Raw genomic sequence first — 24799 nt, 5'->3', positions numbered from 1 at the left:
CGAGGCACAAAGGGACATAAGTGCCGCAGCTGTATCCGAAGCGCCGTATTTCAAGGGTTTTGTCAGATATAAGTGGTGACAGCAAATCCCTGTGAAGCACCCATAAGTTTTATGTTTTATGGATGCCATCAAAGAAATAACTTTCCTCTGGTAAGTGGCTATTGCATAATTGATGTTCAACGTGTCTAATCATTTTTAAAGAAGAGCGAAATACAGTAGTCGGCTACATTGATTCTTTCGTTGTTTGTAATATTATTCATTAGACTTTCTGCTGCCAAAAAAAAAAAAATCACCAAGAAAGCTGATAGAAAACGAGATATGACTAATTATATAATGGGATTGTTTTTTGCCACTGTTACAGTTCATGAGAGCAGTTACAATAGTCATTACTTGCACATCGGCTCAACAAAAAAAAATACCTTATAATGGCAATGATGGATTAATTGTTGACTGGCTATAACAATGAACATTCACAATTGAGCTACTCCCTGTGGACCATATTATCTCGGGAGACTACTATCCAGTGCTTCAGTGAGGATTACATGAAATACATTTCTTGAGCTCTACTGGACATATAAAATCCTGTTAAGTATACCTACTAGCCCATTCTGACCACTATTTTACCTGAGTTGGGGTACCAACGTCCAGGAAAGTGCGCTTTGACGCACTGCTCAATGTTTTGTCGCAGAGCTGCGGCGTATGTAAGTTTCTTACATCTGATGCAGAATTTTGGACCGGCGTCACTTCAGAAACTGCAGATTTTGTTAAGCAAATAAAAGAGAAACAGAATGGGGCACAGAGGTGCAGAATGCGATACATCTCATTATAATATGGGCGCCGTGTAGCTCCTCCCCAACTCCTCCTACTGACACTGCCAAAAATGCAAGATGGGGCAAAACACTTTGGTACATAGGAGCAGGATTAAAATGCACCCCGTTTGGCACTGAAAGTGCCTTGATACATACAGTAGAGTGAGTAGACCCTTTGGAGGTTAGCTAAGAACCCTATAACCCTACAGACCAGGGTGTCTAAGTATCAAGGCATAAGTGGAGCAATTCTGAGGCAAAAAAAGGGTGAAATTCTCAAACTTTGCACGTGACCTCTAGTGGCGGAAACATATTTAGAATTTCCTAACAGGAGTGTTGTGACTACATCAAAGGTTCTCACTCCAGTCCTCAAGCCCGCCCAACCCCCCAACAGGTCAGGTTTTCAGGATATCTCTGCTTCAGCACAGGTGGCACAATCAGTGGCTCAGTCTCTGAGCCACTGCTTGAGCCACCTGTGCTGAAGCAGTTTTCGACTGAGTCACTGATTGAGCCACCTGTGCTGAAGCAGTTCGATCCTGAAAACCTGACCTGTTGGGGGGGTCTTGAGGACTGGAGTTGAGAATCCCTGGATAACATCGTTTCTCTTTGTATTATTGGATGTCCACATGCACCCAACTAATGGAGTTTGAGTAACGGTAATCATGAATGCTATCCCCTGGTGTATTTTTCTGCAGAAAATATTTAGCCACAGATTTTCTCATAGCTGATTTAACAATCTCACCAGCCTGAGTAGGTGAAAACAATTGCAAGGTTTCACTTGTCAGTTCCAACATTGCATGGGATTGAATACCATGTACATGCATCATTTTGCGAGATATACGGGCAACATTTGTATATTTGCACACAGATTTTCAATTACCAAACACAAGCACTAAAGTTACACTTTTACATAGTTACATAGTTACATTGTAGATGAGGTTGAAAAAAGACGTACGTCCATCAAGTTCAACCTATGCTAAATTTAGATGACAGATACTTTATCCAATATCCGTACTTACAGTATATTGATCCAGAGGAAGGCAAACAAAAAACCGCAGTGACATATCATCCACTGATATCTCATAAGGGGAAAATAAATTCCTTCCTGACTCCAAATATTGGCAATCAGATTACTCCCTGGATCAACATCTTCCAATGTTTCCTTATTTGGTAAATCCCTGTATACCATTCAGTTCTAAAAAGATGTCCAACTTTTTTTTTATATATCTATATGCAGTGGTTGACAAATCACCAAAAAATCTACTCGCCACCTAGTACCAAACGTGTGCTGCTTCGGCCAATATTTACTCGCCCGGGGGTTAAATCCACTCGCCCGGGGCGAGCAAATGTATAGGTTTGTCGAACACTGTCTATTGTATCTGCCATTACTCCATGGGTAATGAATTCCACATTTTATCTGCCGTTACTGTAAAGAACCCTTTCCTTTGTTGCTGGTAAAATTTTCTTTCCTCCAACCTTAAGGGATGACCCATGTCCTTTGTACTGCCCTTGGAATGACTAGAATGTAGCTGTAGAAACTGAAACAAGACCCATTTGTCCATGTTGAATGCATGCTGCTTGTTTCATAGATTAATATAACTAAAAAAAAGTGCAACTAACATCCATTTATCATTGGTCTCACTCTCTGGTTTTTAAGAAATAACCCCATTCATTTACTATTCTGTCTTTAAGGCTCAATACATTAAGATTTGCTGTCAATTGGTACAGTACCACGATGTGCAAAAAAGTGAATTAATTTTGCATGACTCCTGTTATTAATCATATGACATATTCAGACCCCTTAACAAGCTTCATATTCAGCATATTAAAGTGAAAAAATATGAAATGCTTCATTTGTATAAAGAATTTTCCCAAAGTTTTTTTTACCCTGTTTTCAGACCTTTTTGGCTTCGTATTCGGCAAACTACCGTCATGGCAAAGCGACCTACAGGCCATATTTCAACGAGATAGGCAACATGCCACTCCACAAATGACTGTAAATTAAGCATCTGGAAGAAGAATACGTTAGGCAAGCAACGTTAATGTCATACAACACATTAATAATGTATTATTACATCATCTAGCATCTGTGTAAAATGTACGGCACACATCTTTCAAATGGGGCCAAATTAAATAAACGCTGCTATTCCGGAAGACACCTTTTATGTTGAATTGGCCAGAAGGTGTCATTTGGAATAGTGCTGCTTAGTAAATATGGGTCGTGATGCGTTGTGATTTATCTGATTTCCATTTAATGGACATATGCAAACATTGAATAAAAATAAAGCCCCCCCACCCGCCCCTGGTTCCCCAGGCCCTACCTGTGTAGTGGGCATGCAGGGCCATACCTGGCAGCAGCAGGAGCTCAGCCAGGGTGCGATTGTGGAAGGTGGACTCTCCTTCTAGTGGGGCCTAACTTCCTGGTTAGGACTGCCTGGGAGAGCTCCCTCTGCTGCCAGGTAAGGACCCACACGCTCGGCTGCACAGGTAAGGCCGAGTCCATAGAAGGACAGGCCGTGCTGAGGCGTGCGGACGCTCCGCGCTGAGCCCCTGCATCCTCAATGAGGATGCCTTGAGAGGGGGCTCACGCGAGCGTCCGCAGGCGTGCTGACGAGATGGAGGTTTCAGCCGAGCGCCAAGCTGTTTTTCAGCGCGCTGTCGGCTGAAAACCTCCAATCCCAGCACAGCAGTGTCGACGTCACGGCGCCGTGACGTCGACGTCAGTGCGTTGCAGGCGATTGGCCCAGCGACGGCACTGCCCCGCCTCCAACCACCTCCCCCCGGCTCCGATCACGCCCGCTGGCTCGCCTGTATGGGCATGAAATCGCAGGCGAGCCTCAGCGTCAGCGCGACCCCTATATGGCCCGGGCCTAAGGCTTGGGGGAGAGGAGAGACAGAACAATAGAAATGCCCGCACTGTTGTAGCTGAACCAGCTGTACCCATGGTAGTTCCGCCACTGATTGATACATCATATTACATTATGGCTAAGGGTGGGCATTTTCACCGGTGCCTTGGTTTTGGTTCGAAAATAATTTTCCAGGTTTCAGTTCTGCTGGAACTTAATAGGTTTTGGTAAATAAATATGATTAAAAAAACTCAAAATAAGTGGATAATATTTTGAAAATGTTTCGAAATTCAAACGTTTGTGCAAAGTTTGCCAGTTTTTCGTTCACAAACCCAAAAGTTTGTTCAGTATTTTATATAAAAAAAAAAAAATCAGAAGACTTCCAAACAAAGTTCAAAGTTTGCACCCGTTAACATGCCGATTCTTAAATAAGGCCCATATTTACAAAATGGTGCAACACCTTACAGCCAACTCTTAACTGCACTGTAACACAAGCACAGCAAAGTACTGCACCTTCATAAATTTATGTTAAGTGAAGCAATTACCTAATTACTCAAAAACAGCTGGGCTGATCTCAACCCGGCCCATTTGAGAGCTTGATACACATCCCCCAACTCCCCATTTTATTAAATATCCATATGATAGACAGTACCAAGGAGATGGCACAAGCAAATTGCTGGTACCTTTTTACTTAATGTGCATGGAACAGAAAATGAATGGTTTGTAATAAGGTTTATGATACTATCTCTCTAATATGGCTGTATTATGTCTGCAGTTTGTGTTACTCTTAGATAGAAATGGAAGAGATGCACGTCTTATCTAATTTTAAAAAATCTGCTTTTCTTTATCATTCGGTTTCTAAATATTATTCTATGCCCTAATCGAGTCCTGGCAGACCCTGCAGAAATAAAGGTGAGCGAAGACAAGAACAAGAGCAGGGATAAGAAAAACAAATGACCACAGAGAGACAGAAACCCATAGAAATAAAAACAGAGAGTATCTGGGATAGGAAGATTGGGAGAATTTGAGAATTAAAAGAACTCAGTACTACTGAGACAGGAGTAGGCCATTAAGAAAAAGGAGAAAGTCTGAAAAGACAATAGTGCAGGGGAGCGTAGAAGGAGGCAGAGAGGGAGAGAGGGAGAGAGGAAGCGAGGGAGAGAGGGAGAGAGGGAGAGAGAAAGCCACACAAAAGGCATCGCAGGGAATATCCCATTGACTTCAAGTCATGCCCTTGAGAAAGGCTATATTCACAGCCGAAACGTCGGAATAACATTATAAGAAAATTAATGGTTTGAGAAAAAATTAAAAGTGCCCCTCCCCCCCAAGTACATACAAAATACAGACTTACCTTGGGGATTGTCGCAGGCCTCTGACCGGGTCCGGTGGCTGTAGGGGGCCCGGCTGCTGGTCCTATTACCCAGCTGCGAGCCTCCCTAACTGACTGTCCTACACTGAGCTACAGGCGCCCGCCGGGCCTCTCTCTCATGCCAGTGCACGGGCCCAGCTTGCTTCTGACGCATGCTGACATCAGAGGGGCCCGGCATGCGCCAGCGGCTCGGTATGGGAGAGAGGCACGCAGCTGGGCGAGAGCCGGGCCCGACGGCAACTAGAGGACCGGCAGCAGGGCCCCCACAGCCACCAGGCCCGGGACACAAGTCCTGGCTCTCCCCCTCTGTCGGCAGCCCTGGAACTGTGTACTGTATAATGTATACAGGTAGTCCTCGCTTCCAGAACGGATTCCGTTGGATAACTGAGGACTGCCTTTACTGTGTAGATTACATGCGCGCGTGTGTGTGTGTGTGTGTGTGTGTGTGTGTGTGTGTGTGTGTGTGTGTGTGTGTGTGTGTGTGTGTGTGTGTGTGTGTGTTTTAACCTAGTTACAACTGTATTGAATTATGTATAATTTTGATTACTCTATACCTTATCTTAAAAAATCTTAGAATCAAAGTTTCATGTAGATGTTTATAATATTTTCCCAGCTTACATGTTTTCTTTTTTTTTTTTTTAATATTTCTACCAATTCTTTGTTTAAAGCTATATACACATTGATCAAATATTTTTTTTAAAAGCAAAATATTTTAAAATAGAATCTGTGTTTTATTATTATATCATTTCAAAGCTCAGTATGTATGGGTGAACAACAGTTAACCCCTCAGGCGCTCAGAAGCAATGAACACTGTTGAGCCTTCTCGCTGTATGACTGGGGATGGGGGTCAGGCAAACTACACACTAGTGATAAATCTTTTCCAGCAGTTGGCTCAGAGTGAGCTCCAGATAGACTAAAGATAAAAAGAAACTCACATAGACATGTGTAGTGCCGTGTGCTCCACGATCCTCTCGCCGCTCCTTCCTCCAGTACTCCTCTGGTCACAGCTCGGCTGATATCAGCTGGGATCTCCGTTTGAAGGCGGCCCTTTGATCCACTCTTCTGCCGCCTACCCTGCTGTGTGCGATCCTTCACAGCGGGTGGTCACGTGACCGGCGGGGGTTACGTCATGTCCGGTGAAGCGAGCTCTGAATCAACAGCCCGGCGTGCTCTGTGGTAGACAGGAATGTAGAAACTCCTCCGGTGGGAGGCAAGGCAAAGCACAGCCGGAGAAAGAAATGCCGGGGGACTGATGTAAGCTAGAACATCTTTATTGGCACAGTATACTGATGGATCCTCTAAAGCTGGCTGAGCCCCTAAAATCAACCTATGAAGTCTGGAAAGTCTATATTAAAACAAAAATCTATTTGGATATAACCTGGGCTAAAATTAAACAGGAGAGCATATGTGTTAATTAATATTTATAAGCTGACGGATTGTACATACTTAGTATCACTACACAATGCTGCATGTTCTTTATTACTGCAGAGCCACCACACATACAGTAAGCCACCGCTTTCAACTCTCATTTACAATAATAATAACCAAAGATGTGTTGGACGTTTTCTATCCTATTTCTTTTAATGAATACTACATCCAAAATGCTCTTAGAGAAAAGTCCTTCTTCGACCTGAAACAGAACATTGAGCACAAAATGTTATTGTCTTCTAATAGCATTTATATCATTTGATTGTATTTTCTCTACTTCTTATGCATCCCATGCAGTGTCTGATCGTCAATGTCTTTCCTTGGTTCGGAACACATCCTCCCACTCCAACCATTAATCCAAAGAAGGAATCGACAATGACCGGGAATAATGGGATGGCTGGACGTGTCAGGACATTTATTTATTTATAAAATATTTTACCAGGAAGTAATACATTGAGAGTTACCTCTCGTTTTAAAGTATGTCCTGGGCACAGAGTTAAGACAAATAATACATGTTTACAAATACAGTTACATAATGAGCAGGGTATACATTATATACAAGACATTGCATGCACAGTTAAAGATAATTTGTATCATTGGCTTCCTGATATTTCCTCGTCTCAGGGTTCTTACAAAATCAGTCTTCTATGCCTTGAAATCAGGTTTCTATTTTGTTTGTCGACAACTTGGAGCATACAGTAACTGTTTAGCAATGCGCTAACACATCAGCTTGATTACGCAGGCTATGCTCATCTCCATAATGAAGATAGCAACTGAAAAACCGCATTCATAAATTACATTGCGTATCGTAAACAGGGTCAAATTCTACACACCCCATATAGATAGTCTTAATTTGTCTGGTTCATTCTTAACACCTACATTACTCAAGCCACTTGTACAGAATTACATACAGTAGCAGTGCATGGCAGGCATCTCCAGCACTGCTAGGGAGAAATACTTACAAAAGGTCGTGTAATTGCAAAATCCTTGGGTTATTGGTTTTCTTTTCCCATTTATTACAAATTGATTACTTGGAATGACATTGTTCAATATTAAAAAAAAACTTCTTTTTTTTTTATAAATCAAGTTAACAAATAGCTATTGTTTTCGTATTTTTTTTTTATATAAGCATTAGCTTTTGTTATGCATCCAATTCACTAAATAGGGAATGACAACAAATATTGTTGACCTCAGAGCTCAGTCTTTGTTCCAAGGTAATAAGTATCTTCAAATAGTATAAAGGGCAAATTTGAACCAATGGCAGTGGCGTGCTAAGTGTAGTTAAAATTTGCCTTTAAAAAAAAAAATTAATTATATTTTCACGTTAACCAAATATTTTACAGTTTTATATATTTTTTTAATTTACTTTCATTTGTGGTGTCAGTTTGTGAGTCATTTGAGTCTGTTTCAGTCTCTTGGCTGCAAAACTAGAACAAAATAAGACAAACAACACCAGATTTATCAACGGAAACACAAGTGGCTTATGTACTTATTATGTACTTGATGTCGCAAACAGCATTTCGGCACAAAATTGCCATTCTGTACATAATTCTTATTTTCAATCGCGCTTCTGTGCGCCTGTGTACAAACCTCGCACCAGCAGCGTCAAGATTTGAGCTTTTCTATTTTATTTTGGCACTCAAAAATTGCATACAGGCATACCCCGGTTTAAGGACACTCACTTTAAGGAGTACATTCCTTTAAGTACACTCGCGAGTAAGGACATATCGCCCAATAGGCAAACGGCAGCTCACGCATGCGCCTGTCAGCACGTCCTGAACAGCAATACCGGCTCCCTACCTGTACCGATGCTGTGCACAAGCGGGGAGACTATAGAGCCTGTTACAAATGCGTTATTTACATCAGTTATGTGCGTATATGAGGATTGCAGTACAGTACATGCATCAATAAGTGGAAAAAAGGTAGGGCTTCACTTTAAGTACATTTTCACTTCACATACATGCTCTGGACTCATTGCGTACGTTAATGCAGGGTATGCCTGTACGCTAATTCTATTGTTGGTGTAAATGGGTATGTACTAAAAAAAATGGAAAAAGTGCAGCAAAATCGCCTTTCAGTGTTGCATAAACCCTTAAAAAGTCTGTTAATAGTGCTAGTGCAGAATTACATTGCTTTGTATCAAACAAAAAGTGTATGAAGCAGCACAGATGTCTCTTTATGAAGGTTAACAAAATGTCATTTTCACAGTGCTGCTATTCTAATATTCTTATTACACCCAAAAATACACATTATTGTTTGTTAATTTCAATTGTATCAATCAGGTATTCAACATGATGCAATGTGTCAAACTTAGGCCACGCTTATAGTGCGTGAGACTGCGACGCGACGAATGACGTCACCGTCGCCGCTCGCGAAAGTTGTAATTGTCACATGTGGCGACAGCCTCTGAAAAATCAAATTTGACCGGCTTCAGAAATTCGGGCCGCCAGCGTCGCTACTGTCGCGTCGCGCTTACTATACGTGCACGCGACAGCGGCAATACATTCGTTTTGCCGCGATGTCGCCGTCGCCGGCACTATAAGCGCAGCCTTAATTTCAAGCAAATGATTATTCACAGTGATGCACATTGTGTGATGGTTTGTACTACTTTTTAGTGCTAAAATGTTGACGCACTAACAAAATTCAAATATGATCTTAGTACTGTATATACAGTATTGCTTTCACTGCGACTATATACTTTTGATAAATCTGATGCCGTTTTTAGTTCCAGTTTGGCAAAGAAATCTTAAAATATAGACCCTGCAGAATCTACATTTTCTATTTCCACTTCTATTCTTTGATCTGTGTTTGCAAAGTAATTACAACCCCATTAAACAGATAATATTGCAGTACAATACATAACTGATAAAATTAAAGTTGCACTGGTGTTGAAAATAACATTCATTTTCCAGGTGCCCTATTGACGTACCAGATTCGTTGTAATAACAATGCTTGTTTTCTATGGGATGATCAGTGGTAGTTGGATGCTAACGGACCTCCAGCGGGCAAAAGGTTAATAAACTGTGTGTCAATGGCTTACATTTGGGGTATATGAAATGGGAAACAGTCTTCCTCCAAATAAACTGAGCAACTACAATCTCACTGGACCATATGTACTAACCATGGATACAGTCCTGTAGAGTGACAGTTGATATTCAAGAACTAATCCCCGATGAACAGGGCTTTACTGGCCAATAATGCCCTGGCTGGAAGAGTTGAAGGCCCGAGGCGAAGCTGAGGCCAGTAATTGGCCAGTAATGCCCTGTTTTGAGGGGATTATTACTATTATAGGCTAAATGTAGGCTTATTTCATAATTAATAGACACTTTTATATAGTTAAATAGATTTTTTTTATTAAAATAAAATGGTAAATACATGAAACCACCTCTAGATACGCTTACACTGCAGCTATCTATATCCACACACTGCCGCCCCTCTGTGTACACACAAACACACACACACAGCAGCTCAACACACACAAACTGCTGCTACACCCACACACACACACACAACAGCACACCACACACAACACAGCACCTCTACACACACAGGAGCTCTACACACACACAACACAGCACCTCCTCTACACTCACAACACAGCACATCTACACACACAACACAGCACCTCTAAACACACACACACACACACACACAACACAGCACCTCTACACACACCCCACACACACACAACACTGCACCTCTATACACAACACAGCACCTCTACACACATAACATACACACACAACACTGCACCTCAATACACAGCACCTCTGTACACAACACAGCACCTCTACACACACACACTACTGCTACACACACACACATGCTACACCCATAAACACTGCTACTGACACACACACAGCACCTCTACACATATATACAACAGCACACACACAAACTGCAGGCAGCCACTTACTTCTTTGCTTTGATGTCGCCCCCCCCCTGCCCCTCCTCTTCCCCCTCCCCCTCCTCTTCCCCCTCCCTCCCCCTCCTTCCCCCTCCCCCTCCTTCCCCGAACCGCTCAAGTGACCGGCCCTGGGCTCCCTTGAGCGCTTGAATTTAAAAAAATTCTAAGACTTACGCTTCCGCGCGCTTGCGGACGCGTGCGCGAGCCCTTGCTAAAGCCGCTCTCATTGCAGCTGCAGGGGCTCAGTGCTGAGCAGCAGCGCGCCTCAGCACGGGTCAGCACATAAGCGCTGACCATGCCCGAGGCCTAAGGCATATCAGATGCCTTGAAGCTAAGCATTGTTGAGTAAATCTAGAACATAATGGGCGGACAAATGTGTTCCTGGTAATTATTTTGTGTGCACTCTCTGTGTAATAACCTCATAAATCCATCTTACTTAACTCTCAAAGGTTACGGGGTCATCACACTGCAAGGTATGAACAAAACAAATACACAACGTTTGCCTATTCATTATTCTCTGTGTAATTAACGTAGATGCAAATGCAATGCATGGTAACCACATGTGGTTTGTTTGGTTTTCCTGTAGATCAATGTGTTGCTAACAGAACATTTCACAAAAGCTGCATCTCTTTATGAATCTCATTTGCATTGGAGATTGTTAAAAGCTCAAATAAAATATAACACAAATGTGTTACATAAATTACTGCAGGCAAAGAAGTGTTGCATAGTTACATAGTTACATAGTAGATGAGGTCGAAAAAAAGACATATACGTCCATCGAGTTCAACCTATACTAAATTTAGACGACAAATACTTTATCCTATATTTGTACTTACAGTATATTGATCCAGAGGAAGGCAAACAAAAAAAAACCTATTAGATATAATCTAATGATATCTCATAAGGGGAAAAATAAATTCCTTCCTGAATCCAAATATTGGCAATTAGATTACTCCCTGGATCACCATCCTTCCCATGTTTCCTTATTTGGTATATCCCTGTATACCTTTCCTTTCTAAAAAATATGTCCAACCTTTTTTTGAACATATCTATTGTATCTGCCATCACAGTCTCTATGGGTAATGAGTTCAACATTTTAACTGCCCTTACTGTAAAGTACCCTTTCCTTTGTTGCTGGGGAAATCTCCCTTCCTCCAACCTTAATTGATGCCCCCGAGTCCTTTGTACTGCCCTTGGGATGAATAGATCTTTTGAAAGCTCCTTGTATTGTCCCCGAATATATTTGTGTATAGTTATCATATCCCCCTTTGATGACGTTTTTCTCATGTAAACAGCCTCTCATAAATCAGATTATCCATCCCCTTTATTAATTTGGTGGCTCTTCTCTGCACTCTCTCTAGTTCCATAATATCTTTTCTAAGGAGTGGTGCCCAAAATTGTACTCCATATTCAAGGTGTGGTCTTTCTAATGCTTTATAAAGTGGCATAATTATATTTACTTCCCTTCAAAACCATTTCCTGTTTACTGCAAGATAAGATTTTGTTTGCCTATGCAGTTAGTGCATAACTTTGGCCACTGTTGCAAAGCCTGCTGTCTACAAGCACTCCTCAATCCTAAACTGTGTTGGTCCTTTCTTCCATGTAGTAACAAAGGAGGGGTGGGCGTATGTTGTATGATGCCTTTTATTGGACAAATAAGCATTTGATATGTTACAAGCTTTCAAACCTTTCTTAACCTGATGAAGCACCCTAAGAGGTTGGACAAGCTTATAACATATCAACAACCTGTTGATCCAATAAAACATATTATACCCCCAAATCCCTCTGGCTCCTTTGTTACTACATAAATTACTGCAGGATCATGTCGGATATATTCTCTGAGATTAGCATCTGTTGAACTCCTGGAGGTATTCATAATGAATTATAACCCTTTAATCATGGGACACAAATTTAAATTAGCATTTTTATTAAAAAGGCATTTGGACATATTTAAGAAAAAGGGTCTCCACTATTCTGTTAGGGAATGAATATAACATTTATTTTTTAAACAGAGTCCAAAGATTAGAATTAGTTTGTAGGGAAGTCAGGCAAAAAAAAGTTTATAGACACTACAAATTGCTAAACCATTGCATTTCACATGCTCAATAAGCTGAAAGCAGACCTTTTTTATTTATTGTTTTTCATGTTGCATCACAAATGCAGACAATTGGATTCATCGCTCAGAGATTAAGAATGGGCATTTTCCCTGGTGTTTTGGTTTTGCCAGAACTCGATTGGTTTTGGTTTAGTTTCGGACATGTAAAAACCTTACGGAAAAATATTTAAAATGAGCAAGATATTGTTTTTGGTTTTTTTTTTCGAAAGGTTCCCAAATGTTTGCCCATTGTATTAAAAAAAAATGTATGGATTCTTTAAAAAAAAAAAAAATTTTTAAAAAACATAAGCCGAGGATGAGCCGCTCTTGGGTTTTCACTCAAACTCTGCCCAGATTCGAACATGTGTTCAGAAATTCGACTTTGGACATCCTAACAAACTTTGACGTTCGCAATGTTCTAATTCTGCTCCCACAAACCTACGCATCCTCATCAGTGACACCTTTTAATGGACAAGCACGAGAGTTCTTCATATTTGAAATGATGGTGTATAAAGTGTCCAAAACTTTACACATCTCTCTTCTGTAACTGGTTCACTTGAAGCTTTAAAATTCTGTACACTATAATTTTATCTATGAATATCTCTCATGTTGTTCTAATATTATAGATATCACAATCCACAAGCAGCAATGAAGCTACACCTCACCAGGTCCCATTCAGCTAGAACAACTTTGATTGACTGGCTTAAAAATAATAATTAACTGAATTAAATGAATCAATATACAGTAAAAAGTCAGAACCTCTGAATACCTGTTGGTTTAGTGGAAGTTTTTAAAATGTGAATACACTCCTCACACTATAGCATGAAATGTCATCTAGATTCTAGAACATGATTTTGTAAGATTTACTCAAATCTTTTTTCTACTGATGCAAGATAAAGAGAAGTTCCATTCTTGGTGTCACCTGTGTTTTTTTATTCTGATTAAATAATTAGATTGCAAGATCACCCTGTAAATAGTTTATAGAGGATATGGGCATAAATTACATTTTCCGTGTGTGTCTACAAAGACTGCTATTATTTCCTAGGCCACAGATTTTGCACAGTCATGTTTTTTTCAGCTTATAAAGTTTTTGCTATACTTACTCATCTGTATATAGAGATCTAATAAAGTATTTATCTTATTACAAATATATATATATATATATATATATATATATATATATATATATATATATATATATATATATCAAGAAAAGAAGAATAAAGGGCACTCCAAACATGAATGTAGCCAAATAGTGGCCAGTGCAAGCATCAGAAACAGACTAAGATAAATACTTCACCCAACCAAAGATCGATGAATAAGACACAGCACTGCATATATATTTAAAGATGTTCAAACAATATTATATTGTAGTCCAATCCTGTAATCCATCTTGTATATCGTATAATATATATATATATATATATATATATATATATATATATATATATCCCCAAAATAGGAATGTGTCAGTGTTTTACTTTCATTGTGTTCAATAAAATGTTATACATACACAGAACAATATAAATCTTACATTTTATTTTACACTTGTCTGGATCTCTTTTCAAGAACTTATGATTATGATAACATTTTCTTGGCTGGCTTTGCAATTCCTTAGCAGTTTAGCACCCCATTCGGGTTTTTAAAGGAGAAATCATGCAATATCCTATATGGTGTTTTTTTTTTTAATCAGTTCTGTAATATTAGATAATACTTACTATCTTTTTTTATTTTAATATGCATCACTTAATGCCATTTAATGAGTTTTAATACACTGAGCATCCTTTGATTTCTATAGCAGATTTTATCCCACCTCCCCAGCAGTGCAAGATCTTTGTAACACTTTCCTGTTTGTGATCATTTGTTGCCAATATTTCCAGCAGTTTGATCTGCAAACTGTAACAATATATAAAGTTACCTTAGTAACTTTATGAATACATAAATATAAGAATACATTGTAGCTGCTGAGTTACACTGACTGAAGGACTGATTGAAACTAAAATGCAGACATTTAGTGAACCCTTGGGAAGCAGGACCTTGCTGATCGATCACGTGAGAACCAATCGATTAGCAGCTTAGATAATTCGTTTTCAATTAATGTAATCAAAGGCGGCCTACATTAAAAAAAAAAAAATCTATTTTTTTTTAAGCTGTTTGGATCGGCTCTTTAAATATATTTTTCTTCATTATTTGCCATGCGCTCAGTAACTTTGCAATTATTGTTCAGTCCAATCAAAAGCAAGTAAAAGCAATGTCAGATTTCACAGTGGGATCATTTCCCGATGTTTATAAGAAGGAACATGTCGAGCAAAATAATAATAAAACTGTGATGCAAATATCTGTGGTTTCCTGTCTAAGTTCCTTCAATTCTTCGCCTGTTTCCTACTTTAAACAGGTTTGTAACTGGTTTGTAACTGTCAATTTATTATTTTGTGCCCGGGACATATTTGAAAACGAGAGGTAACTCTCTATGTATTTTTTTCCTAGTAAACTATTCTATCACTTAAATAAAATAATGCAAAGGAAGAAGCATAATTCTTCCCCACCCCACCCCCCAAAAAAAATATGCTCACCTATCACAAATAATCAGACCAACAAAACTCAAAGTTTATCACACAATCGTTATACTATAGTTCAAAGTTCCAGTAACCACATAGGATGACTGTATATATTCATTGTTGTTTGTGACCCAACATGAAAATGATCTAGAAATTAACTATAGTGTACTTGTGAAGAAGAGACTTGCAAGGTGTTGTAAGCTTTGTACAGTACACCCTACAGGGCATATGTATCAATGCAAAAGTAGGGCAATTCTGGGGCACAAAATATGCACCATATGTAGCAAACACAAAAAAATCCCATTGGAATCAATGTTTTTTTTCTTTGATACATATGGTGCAATTGTGTAGCCCCAGAATTTTTCCATTTTTGCCTTGATACATAAATATGCCCCTATATTTCATCTATGAAGTACTGTCATGTTGGTGGTCACTTAAGAGGTTCCACCTTAAACTGCAAATTCTCCATTACTTGTTGGGATCCAATACAGATAGACACACAAGGTTAGAGTGGGTAAAGAAGTGACAGAACTCTCTACTGCACAGGGTATGAAGAAGACATAATCACTCAATTGCATCTATAGTATGTCCCACACAGGGTTCCTCACCTTGCTGCAGTCTCTACAACACTGTTTTTCAACAGGTGTTCACTAGGCATCCCTAAAAAAATCCCTGCAATTTTCAGGTCATTTGAAAATGGTACCAAATAAAGAAGAATTTACAATGCATCTGATCTCAGGCGCGCTATTAGAGAGAGTTGGGGTTCTTTACAATGCATCTGATCTCAGGCGCGCTATTAGAGAGAGTTGGGGTTCTTTACAATGCATCTGATGTCACACGCGCTATTAGTGAAGGTTGGGTTCTTTACAATGCATCTGATGTCAGACGCTCTATTAGAGATGGTTGGGGTTCCTTACAATGCATCTGATCTTAGACGTGCTATTAGAGATGGTTGGGGTTCCTTACAATGCATCTGATCTCAGGTGCACTATTAGAGTGAGTTGGGGTTCCTTAAAGTGCATCTGATCTCATACACGCTATTAGAGATGGTTGGGGTTCCTTACAATGCATCTGATGTCAGACGCACTATTAGAGATGGTTGGGGTTCCTTACAATGCATCTGATCTTAGACACGCTATTAGAGATGGATGGGGTTCCTTACAATGCATCTGATCTTAGACTCGCTAATAGAGAGGGTTAGGGGTTCCTCAGAATTTCCCAACATAATTGTAAGGTTTCTTAGACAAAAAAAGGTTGGAAATCACAGCTCTACAGCATCACACAGTGTTTAAACTGCAAATACTGTGTGATATTTTAGAGACTGAAGCAAGCTGAAAAAAACTACTACTGTATGAGAGATGGAAATACAGTACATAGACGATAGGGACTGAAATAACACAATTTTTGCTGCTTTAGTCTGCGTTTATTGATAAGTTGTATTTCATATTCATGAATTAAATAGAAAAAGTTGTTAGTCCAGTTGCGATAGTGCAGAGTAAATGAGTACTTCAGTATTAGGTGATACCTTTTTAATGTGGACTAATAATTGGTATTATGAGACAAGATTTTGACAGTTCTGTCGCTTCCTCAGGTCAAGCAATTGCCCTGTATCCTGGATACGTGAAATCTTTGTAAATCAGTATTGCTGACCTAAGGAAGAGAGGAGAACTCTTGAAAGCTTATCTTATAATATCAATTGTTAGTCCAAATAAAAAAGGTACCACAATGCTGAAGTACACATTTACTCAGAAATTTCACATTCAACAACTTTTGAAGCTCAGTCGATCCTCATCTGGAAAAAAACCATTTCCCAGGTCCCTTAAATCTTACGCAAATGTACAATACTAAACATCAGCACAAAAATATAGGCACATTTCTCCATTTTTCAATCACGCAGGACATTAGTAACAAATATTATATTTGTAATTTATCACATACATACAGCCACTGAGATTGGGTCACCTGGATTCAAGACCCAACAGACATACATTGTAATCATCATTTGTGAATGAATGTGTACCAATCAATAAAATACCCCAATACCTTCCATAGCTTCAATGAATTCATTTTCTAAGCAGTGGGTATCAAATTCATAGTTTAATAATACCCTCCTACAAGCATTACCCACAATAACTTGGAATGTATTCAACTATTCCAAATTGTATTTATTATCTGTTTTTTATCACAGTATGTCACCGCCAACGTTACAGCGCCCCAAAATATATTGTCGTCTTCTGAATAAATACAAATCCATATATTTAGCAAAACGACCACATTCATAAGCATAGGATAATATTGTTAAGTTTACATCCCTTCCCTGTCCCATTTAGCAGAGCTGGGGAGTTCCATGATGATCAGAGCAGCCTCTAGAGAGGGGAACATGAAACTCTTGTCCTCACTGTACAGATCTCCCCACTGTACTGGGTTGCAGGATATGTTAGCGTCTTCTGAATAACAATTAACAGTCATATTTACCACATCCATGATCTGCATAAGGCTCAATCCAAAGTAGACAGTGAGAGGGTGGGAATCGTTGGCTACTGGTCTCTCTAAAGGATTGTAATTCTTCAGTAATTCCTTGTAGAGCTTCCTCTGGTACTCTCCTTGCAGGGACACTACAGAAACATAAACCAGCACCTGATGTGTTAACATGATCATGGTAATACAGACATTATTTATTATTGCCCTGTGCTACAGGCATACACACATTGTCATATCATTAGCTGCAATGGTAAAAAGCATCACTTCTAACATTATTATGTCCTTCATATATACTTCAGTCTATTACAAGTGCATGTTTCTAATGTAACAGATGCATGGGTTGAATGGAATAATAATTGTGCTATAAAATAGCTTTAAATCACAGTATGGTTAATAGGAGGGGAAAGCAAGGCAATGAGAAGATCAAATTACCGTTTATCAGGCAGGCTGCAATAATCATCCAGACATGGAACACCCCTGCTCCCATCGTAGCAGATCAGATCAAAAAAGGTCTTCAAATTCCCAGTGGTAAAAAAAGAAGAAAGTTTATGATCCGATGGAAATAAGCAGAAGAGGTTTGGAGAGCTGCCTCACGAGATCTGCTTCCCAGCTATATATTGTAGAGTCAGGCAGGCTGGGATATGGTGAGTCAGTAGATAGTGGCAGCTGATGAAGTGCACAGATCCTGTGTCTGAGATCACATAGGTAATAGGGCTGGTTGTGGGGGTTTTGTATTTCACTGGAGGTATCCCAGAATGGTGATCATGTCATCGCTCTGCTCCTGTAGATGTGAGCTGCAGCCCAGGCAGTGCAGCAGGGTTATAGCAGCATCCAGCTTCCTCCACGTGAGGCTGGGTCCCCTCTCTCACTCTCACTATAGTGTGAGGTCTGCTCATGGGATCTTATATTGTCTCAATACGAACCTGGAGAGGAGGAGGGGGAGATGCAGCCCAGCGTGTACAGTCTGTGTTATATGATGGTGTGTTAACCCATTCATTTCTGAATAGCATCTGTGTAAAATTGGATTTCCCAAACTAAGGGTTTTTTTGTCATTTTTTTTTCGGAATCTCTAAGAGAATGTCCTAGTGTTGTCTGTTGTGTTTGGTAAAAGGGAAATATGTGATCAGTTATTGAGATCAATATTTATTTTATTATATTGCTTGCACTTTTACACTTTGCCTTTTTATGAATGGATAGTGACACCTGCACTTTAGTTACATTCTTGTTTACTATTAGTCTTGTCATTTATTTAGAAGGTAACAACATTTTCAACAGTGCAGTACAATGGGTTTTACACAATAATAGTACATAATATACAAATATAACAATATTGCAATATATATATATTGCAATATATATATATATATATATATATAAAATATATATATATATATTATATATATATATATATATATATATATATATACACACACACACACACACACACACACACACATACATACATATATACACAAAAGGTAAATAGATCCCCTCCAAAGAACCACAGAGCTTACAATTCAGTTATGTTTACATGTTATTAATATGTTATTGTAACTTTAATTTCTATTCCTTCTATAAGAATGTATACAAGAGATTACTATTGCATGATCATATTGAGGATTTGGGGGAAAGAATAGGGTGACCTGATGTAAATATTCAATTCATGATTTCCTGTTAAAGCCAATACTGAACACAAACACACACACACACACACACGCAATACTAAATACTTGTTGTTGAACAATAACTTCACGTTCTTTTCAAATGTCACCAAACAAACAGCACATTTGGAACAGAGACCTTTGTATTGTATTATATTGTATGTCTTTATTTGTATAGCGCCATTGATGTACATAGCGCTTCACAGTAGTAATACATGTGGTAATCATATAAATAACAAATAATATTCATAACAGGTCATGGGAATAAGTGCTTCAGACAAACGTAACATTTAGGAAGAGGAGTCCCTGCTCCGAGGAGCTTACAATCTAATTGGTATGTAGGAGGAACGTACAGAAGAACCACCGCTTTTGTGGTTTCAAAAGCTCCTACAATGCCATTTATTCTAAGGAATCATAAAAAATCTGTTCCTGTAAGGGTGTCACACTCAGTAGTATGAGGCACACCGTATACTCTACTTTATCTTAAGCATTCTATATGATGTGATGACCGCCCTATACTATTGTGTGTATATGACTCGGACAGCATGGAGTATTTGAGGAGTTTAGACAGCATTCAATCCCTTCTCCCTTGAGATTCTTGCAAAATCCCTCAATGCCCACAGCTAAAATACTCAGGAATGATTGTGTTGACTTCACTAAGCATGAAAATGTCCATTGGGCCAGAAATCCACATCTCCCTGCTAATATGAACTTGTGCCTGCCATGGATTTGCTGCTAGCAGTAATCAGATCTGTCAGAATGACAAAGGTTCATGTGAGGACTGTTATCAGGGGACAGTGGTGCAAACTTCACAGCACAGAATGTGTGCTCTGGAGGATAGGTTTCAAACAGAGTGAGATTCGGAGAGTGGGATACAGGTAGGGCTGCCACCTGGCCCTAGTACAGGGTAACTTCAACCACTGCTCGCCTAACATGTGGATGAAAAATGTCACAGACAGAACTGGTTCAGACTGTTCAGACGTTTCAACCGTCTTATACATGTAACCACAGTCAGATCAGTGTCCTACATCTCACATTCCAATATAAAAACAGCACTGGTTTTACACTGTTCTTGTAGTGTTGGTTCATGTATTGTAGCAGCACCCATAATAAGGGAAACAATGACTTTATTATTTACTAATATAAGACTCTACCTGTGTAAAATATCAATTCATGATTAACTTGTTCCTAATAACTGGGACCCCTTTTTATTTGCTGGAGTCAATGTTATTTAAAGAAGCCGGAGGATATTTTGGTTTGATTTACAGGGTTATTACTATCTGTTTTTTTGTACAGAAGTGAGATTTTAGCACTTATGTCTCATTAAAATTGAAGACATGACACAATATTGTTAAACATGATTTCCCCTGAACATACTCCTTTTTAATTGTAATTCAGCAATTCACTTAGAAAGTGAGTTATCTTGGGGTAAAAAACACACAATACCAATTTTTCTTCATATATTATACCTCCATAGTACCACCCCTTCTGTACTCCTGTTAGCAGAGTGGCAGCTTTCAAAGGGTAAATGTATTTAAAATGTGCATTTAATCTTACAAGATCATTTTCAAACAACTATACTAAATAGCTGTCTCATCTATCATTCACTCTAAGCACTTTTAAGTTAAGGTGTGGGAGAAAATGCACTGGAAAAACACTCGGGTATTAAAAATGGTCTTAACTGTACCTCATTGTTTTTACAGGGTTGAAACCAGGGGGGGAGCGGTCTAGAACATTTGGCCATGACTGTTTTGCGTCAAGCAATTTGACGTCAGCGTTTAGCCGCCACTAACCTCGCCGCCAGGACATCTCTCCCCTGGCCGCTTCACCGCCAATGGCAGTCAATGGGCAACCTAAAAAAAAAAACAAGCACCAAAAATACACAACAATTCAAAAAATCAACCACCAAAAATATACAACAATGAAATAAAACCAAGCACCAAAAATACATAACAATTAAAAAAAACAAGCCCTAAAAATACAAAAAAATTACATAAAAACAATAACCAAAAATACAAAACATAACAAAAACTATTGTATTGTATGTCTTTATTAATATAGCGCCATTAATGTACATAGCTCTTCACAGTAATAAATCATATAAATAACCAATGATATAAATAACAGGTCATGGGAATAACTGCTTCAGACATAAAAAGTAACATTAAGGGAGAAGAGTCCCTGCTCCGAGGAGCATTAAAATCAAAAAACGGAAACAATAACCAAAAATGCAAAACATAACAATTAAATTATAACAAGCATTTGCCAACAAATTCATTGCTTGTTACTACTGTGTTTATCTACAGCACGAAAGGGGCATAGATAAACACATTGGCAGTCAATGGGCAACCAAAAAAACAAAACAATTAAATACAATACAATCAATATTTTTCTTACCATTGATGTCTTCACCACCGTCCTACGCGAGCACCAACTCTGACCCTCGACGCAATGACGGTGAGTTCTTCATTCTTTTCTTCTGTCTTCTTAACTTGTAATCCAATGGGGCAGATGTTGTCCAGTCAGCTTCTTAAGCCCAAATGAGACGGGACATGCCTTATACTGCATAAGGCCTGTGATGTCACATTTGAGTGTCAAATAGTACACCCCCAATCTGATTGGCTGGTCTACCATGTAACAGAGTTCTTTTTTTTTTTTTTTAAGGATGTGACGTCATCTTAAAGGGAGGTACGTAACATCCTTAAAAAAAATGGTTGCCATCACATGGTACTACAACCAATCCGATTGTGAATATACCATGTGAGGCATCACATGGTACAACCCCAATCTGATTGGTTGAAGTACCATGTGACAGCTTGGAAATGGTTTCAGATTCTTTCTGAATACCGTGGTAGCACAAAATGACAAACCGTTCGATGGGGTAATGCCAAACCGTTCGAGATGGCAGCAAAGTTATCAAAGCAATATAGAATATGCCCCAGTGTCTTTTGTTACTGAGCCTCCCCTGCAGCTTCATAACTGTGCTACTCCTGCAGCACCATAACTGTGCTACTCCTGCCTTACACCCACTTGCATTAGTTATTTGGGAAGTGAGCAGATGGTGACACAGGAGAAGCTAGGGAAGACTTGCTTAGCGAACACAAGAACTGCATGTTTTATATAGCATTTATTCCCCCTTTCTCTTAGTCAATGAAAATCAAACACTTCTTGTAGTTGTTAAAGCAGCAGTCCAAGCTGTCGTTTCCCCCTCCCCATTAAATATGCGCATCAATACAATCCACACAATGATAAGTAATTAGCTAAATTGCCGATCGATCCGTTCTCCTGTGATCGATTGGCGAAGATTCGGCTTGGGGACTCACTAAATGACTGCAGAGGAGTATTGACTCAGTATCTGTGACTTTGTAAATGGTTGCTATAGAAACAAAAAAGGCCTGCTACATTATAATACATTAAAAATGTAATTCAGAGTTCTTTAAAAAAAATGCTACAGGTATTTTCTCATATTACAGAACTGATTTATTTAAAAAAAAACACATGTAGAATATTGCTTGGTCTACAGCTTCAAGTGTAGGAAATGGTAACTTTCAAATACTGTTTACTTCTGCATCAGGATTTCCGTGCTAAAACGTGTATCGTATGTGTGAAGACTTCATGCACCTGACACATACAGTAATTGGTTGTTTGGAATCATTTTTAATGCAATGTGTCATGTTGAATACATGATTGATACAATTGAAATGAAAACAGAATTATGTATATTTTTGTATTTCTAATTAGTTCGAGTAAATATAAATGATTAGTGTAATATTACTTATGATAGCCATACTGTCAAAAAAAAAAAATTTTTGTTAACCTACGTAATGAAACATCCTGCTGTGTCAAATACATTTTTAGTTTAGAAACGTGCTTTTTCAGTACAAACCACCAGCATTAGTACGCAAAGCGCAGCCCTTCTCCGGGCGCCAGGACAAATGTATTATATTTTTTTACGCTGCTCTCACGGATTGAGAAATTTAGGTAAGAATGTATGTATGTCTTTATTTATATAGCGCCATTAATGTACATAGCGCTTCACAGTAGTAATACACTTGACAATCATATAAATAACAAATAACTACAAATAACACATCATGGGAATAAGTGCATCAGACATAAAAGTAACATTGTGGAAGAGTAGTCCTTGCTCCGAAGAGCTTGCAATCTAATTGGCAGGGAAAACGTACAGAGACAGTAGGAGGGCATTCTGGTAAGTGCGTCTGCTGGGGCCAAGCTTTATGTATCGTGTATAGTATTAGCCACAGTTAGTACATAGACGCACACAATTGTGATGTATTGCACGGCTTATTACATGCATCCCAGTATATTGTAATTCTCTATTATTGATTAGTACTTGCAATCACTCCAAATGGTAAGAATGGGGAAAGGCTTCAAGATGAGCACTCAACCCCTTTGGTGCCATAGAGACTAGAAGCGCCTAGTGACAATGGCAAACCAATAGCAAAATTAGAGATGAAAAATGAATCACTTTACTGTCAGGGATGTGTGTAATGCATTGTAAATTTCTGGCAGCCAAGAGTACCCAGTCCGCCCCATGTATGATTAAATCTCACTCGTGGCGGACTCCAGGATTGTGATACTGCTTTAATCTAGATTTTTATAAATGTGCGATTATCCAAATAAAGCAAATATAATAATAAATAGTTTTTTTTCTTGCACAGAGCACTGTACATAGAATTTTTCCAGGCACTGGTCCCTGCCCCGCAGAGCTTACAATCTATGTTTTTGGTGCCTGAGGCACAAGGGGATAAAGTGACTTGCCCAAGGTCACAAGGAGCTGATAGCAGAATTTGACCCAGACTCCCCTGCTTCGAAGTCAGTGTCATTGTTTTCATTCAGTGTTTTTACTCACTGAGCCGCTCCTTCAGCCCATCTATTTAACCCTGACATACCCAGGGGCCTGGTAAAGATGTGAACTAGTATTCGATCTGACTATGCAAATTTCAGTTGCAAATCTTTAGCGCAAATCACAAGATCACAAGTAAAATTATGTAACAAATCTGTGACTTTTTGTCCTTTATGGCTTAGTTAGGGGCATACTGGCCCCTCAAGCATCAAAGAGGTTGGGAAGGGGGTTTCTAATCACAAAAGCTGCAGTCCCACCTGCTCAATATTTTGAATCTCTTTTTTTTGTTACTTACCTGAATTGGGTGTTCCCACAGAGACGACGTGTGGTCCACCAACCTTCCAGGACACTGGCATCTGCCCGGTGGACACAGAATGGCTGCAGGGTCAGGCTCGATCAGACTGCCAGCAGAACGTTGTTACGTCCTTGGAAGAGAACAGTGCTACTTTCTATCCGTGACCTCGCCGCCATGTCTGGAGTTTTTTTCACAAAAACATCAACAAATGTAAAGTCTATTTTACCAGCAAATTGGGGGCAGGGGGGGGGACCACGGATTTATGTCAAGTGCGCCAGGTTCAGGTTAGTAAATGAGACCTGCATTTTGAGGAATTTGTTTGTCTTAATTGCGTATTCCATAAATAGTCCATGTTAGAGAAACGCAGAGGTGAAACACGTACAGCAATATACAAGTCTCACTTTTCAACAGTGGAAACTGACAAGTGAAAGATATCTCAGGTCAAGTAGCACAATGACAATTCCTATTTGTAATATGAAGTGCTAC

At 39.2% G+C, this 24799-nt stretch overlaps 1 protein-coding gene across 1 annotated transcript in view; it reads right to left on the bottom strand.

Moving 5' to 3' along the window:
• The window catches only part of CHRFAM7A (CHRNA7 (exons 5-10) and FAM7A (exons A-E) fusion), an 89658-nt gene extending 71254 nt beyond the window's left edge, over window positions 1-18404 (bottom strand). The window contains exons 1-2 of the mRNA XM_075575819.1: window positions 17923-18404; window positions 17485-17624 (exon numbers count right to left, since the gene is read on the bottom strand). Of these exons, the coding sequence (XP_075431934.1) occupies window positions 17485-17624; window positions 17923-17977 (195 nt within the window). The 5' untranslated portion in view covers window positions 17978-18404. The remainder of the gene's footprint in view (window positions 1-17484; window positions 17625-17922) is intronic.
• Window positions 18405-24799: the final 6395 nt, after the last annotated feature.

Source organism: Ascaphus truei, chromosome 18, assembly GCF_040206685.1.
Source record: "Ascaphus truei isolate aAscTru1 chromosome 18, aAscTru1.hap1, whole genome shotgun sequence".
Taxonomy (NCBI): domain Eukaryota; kingdom Metazoa; phylum Chordata; class Amphibia; order Anura; family Ascaphidae; genus Ascaphus; species Ascaphus truei.
This window is presented reverse-complemented; position numbering and strand designations above follow the sequence as displayed.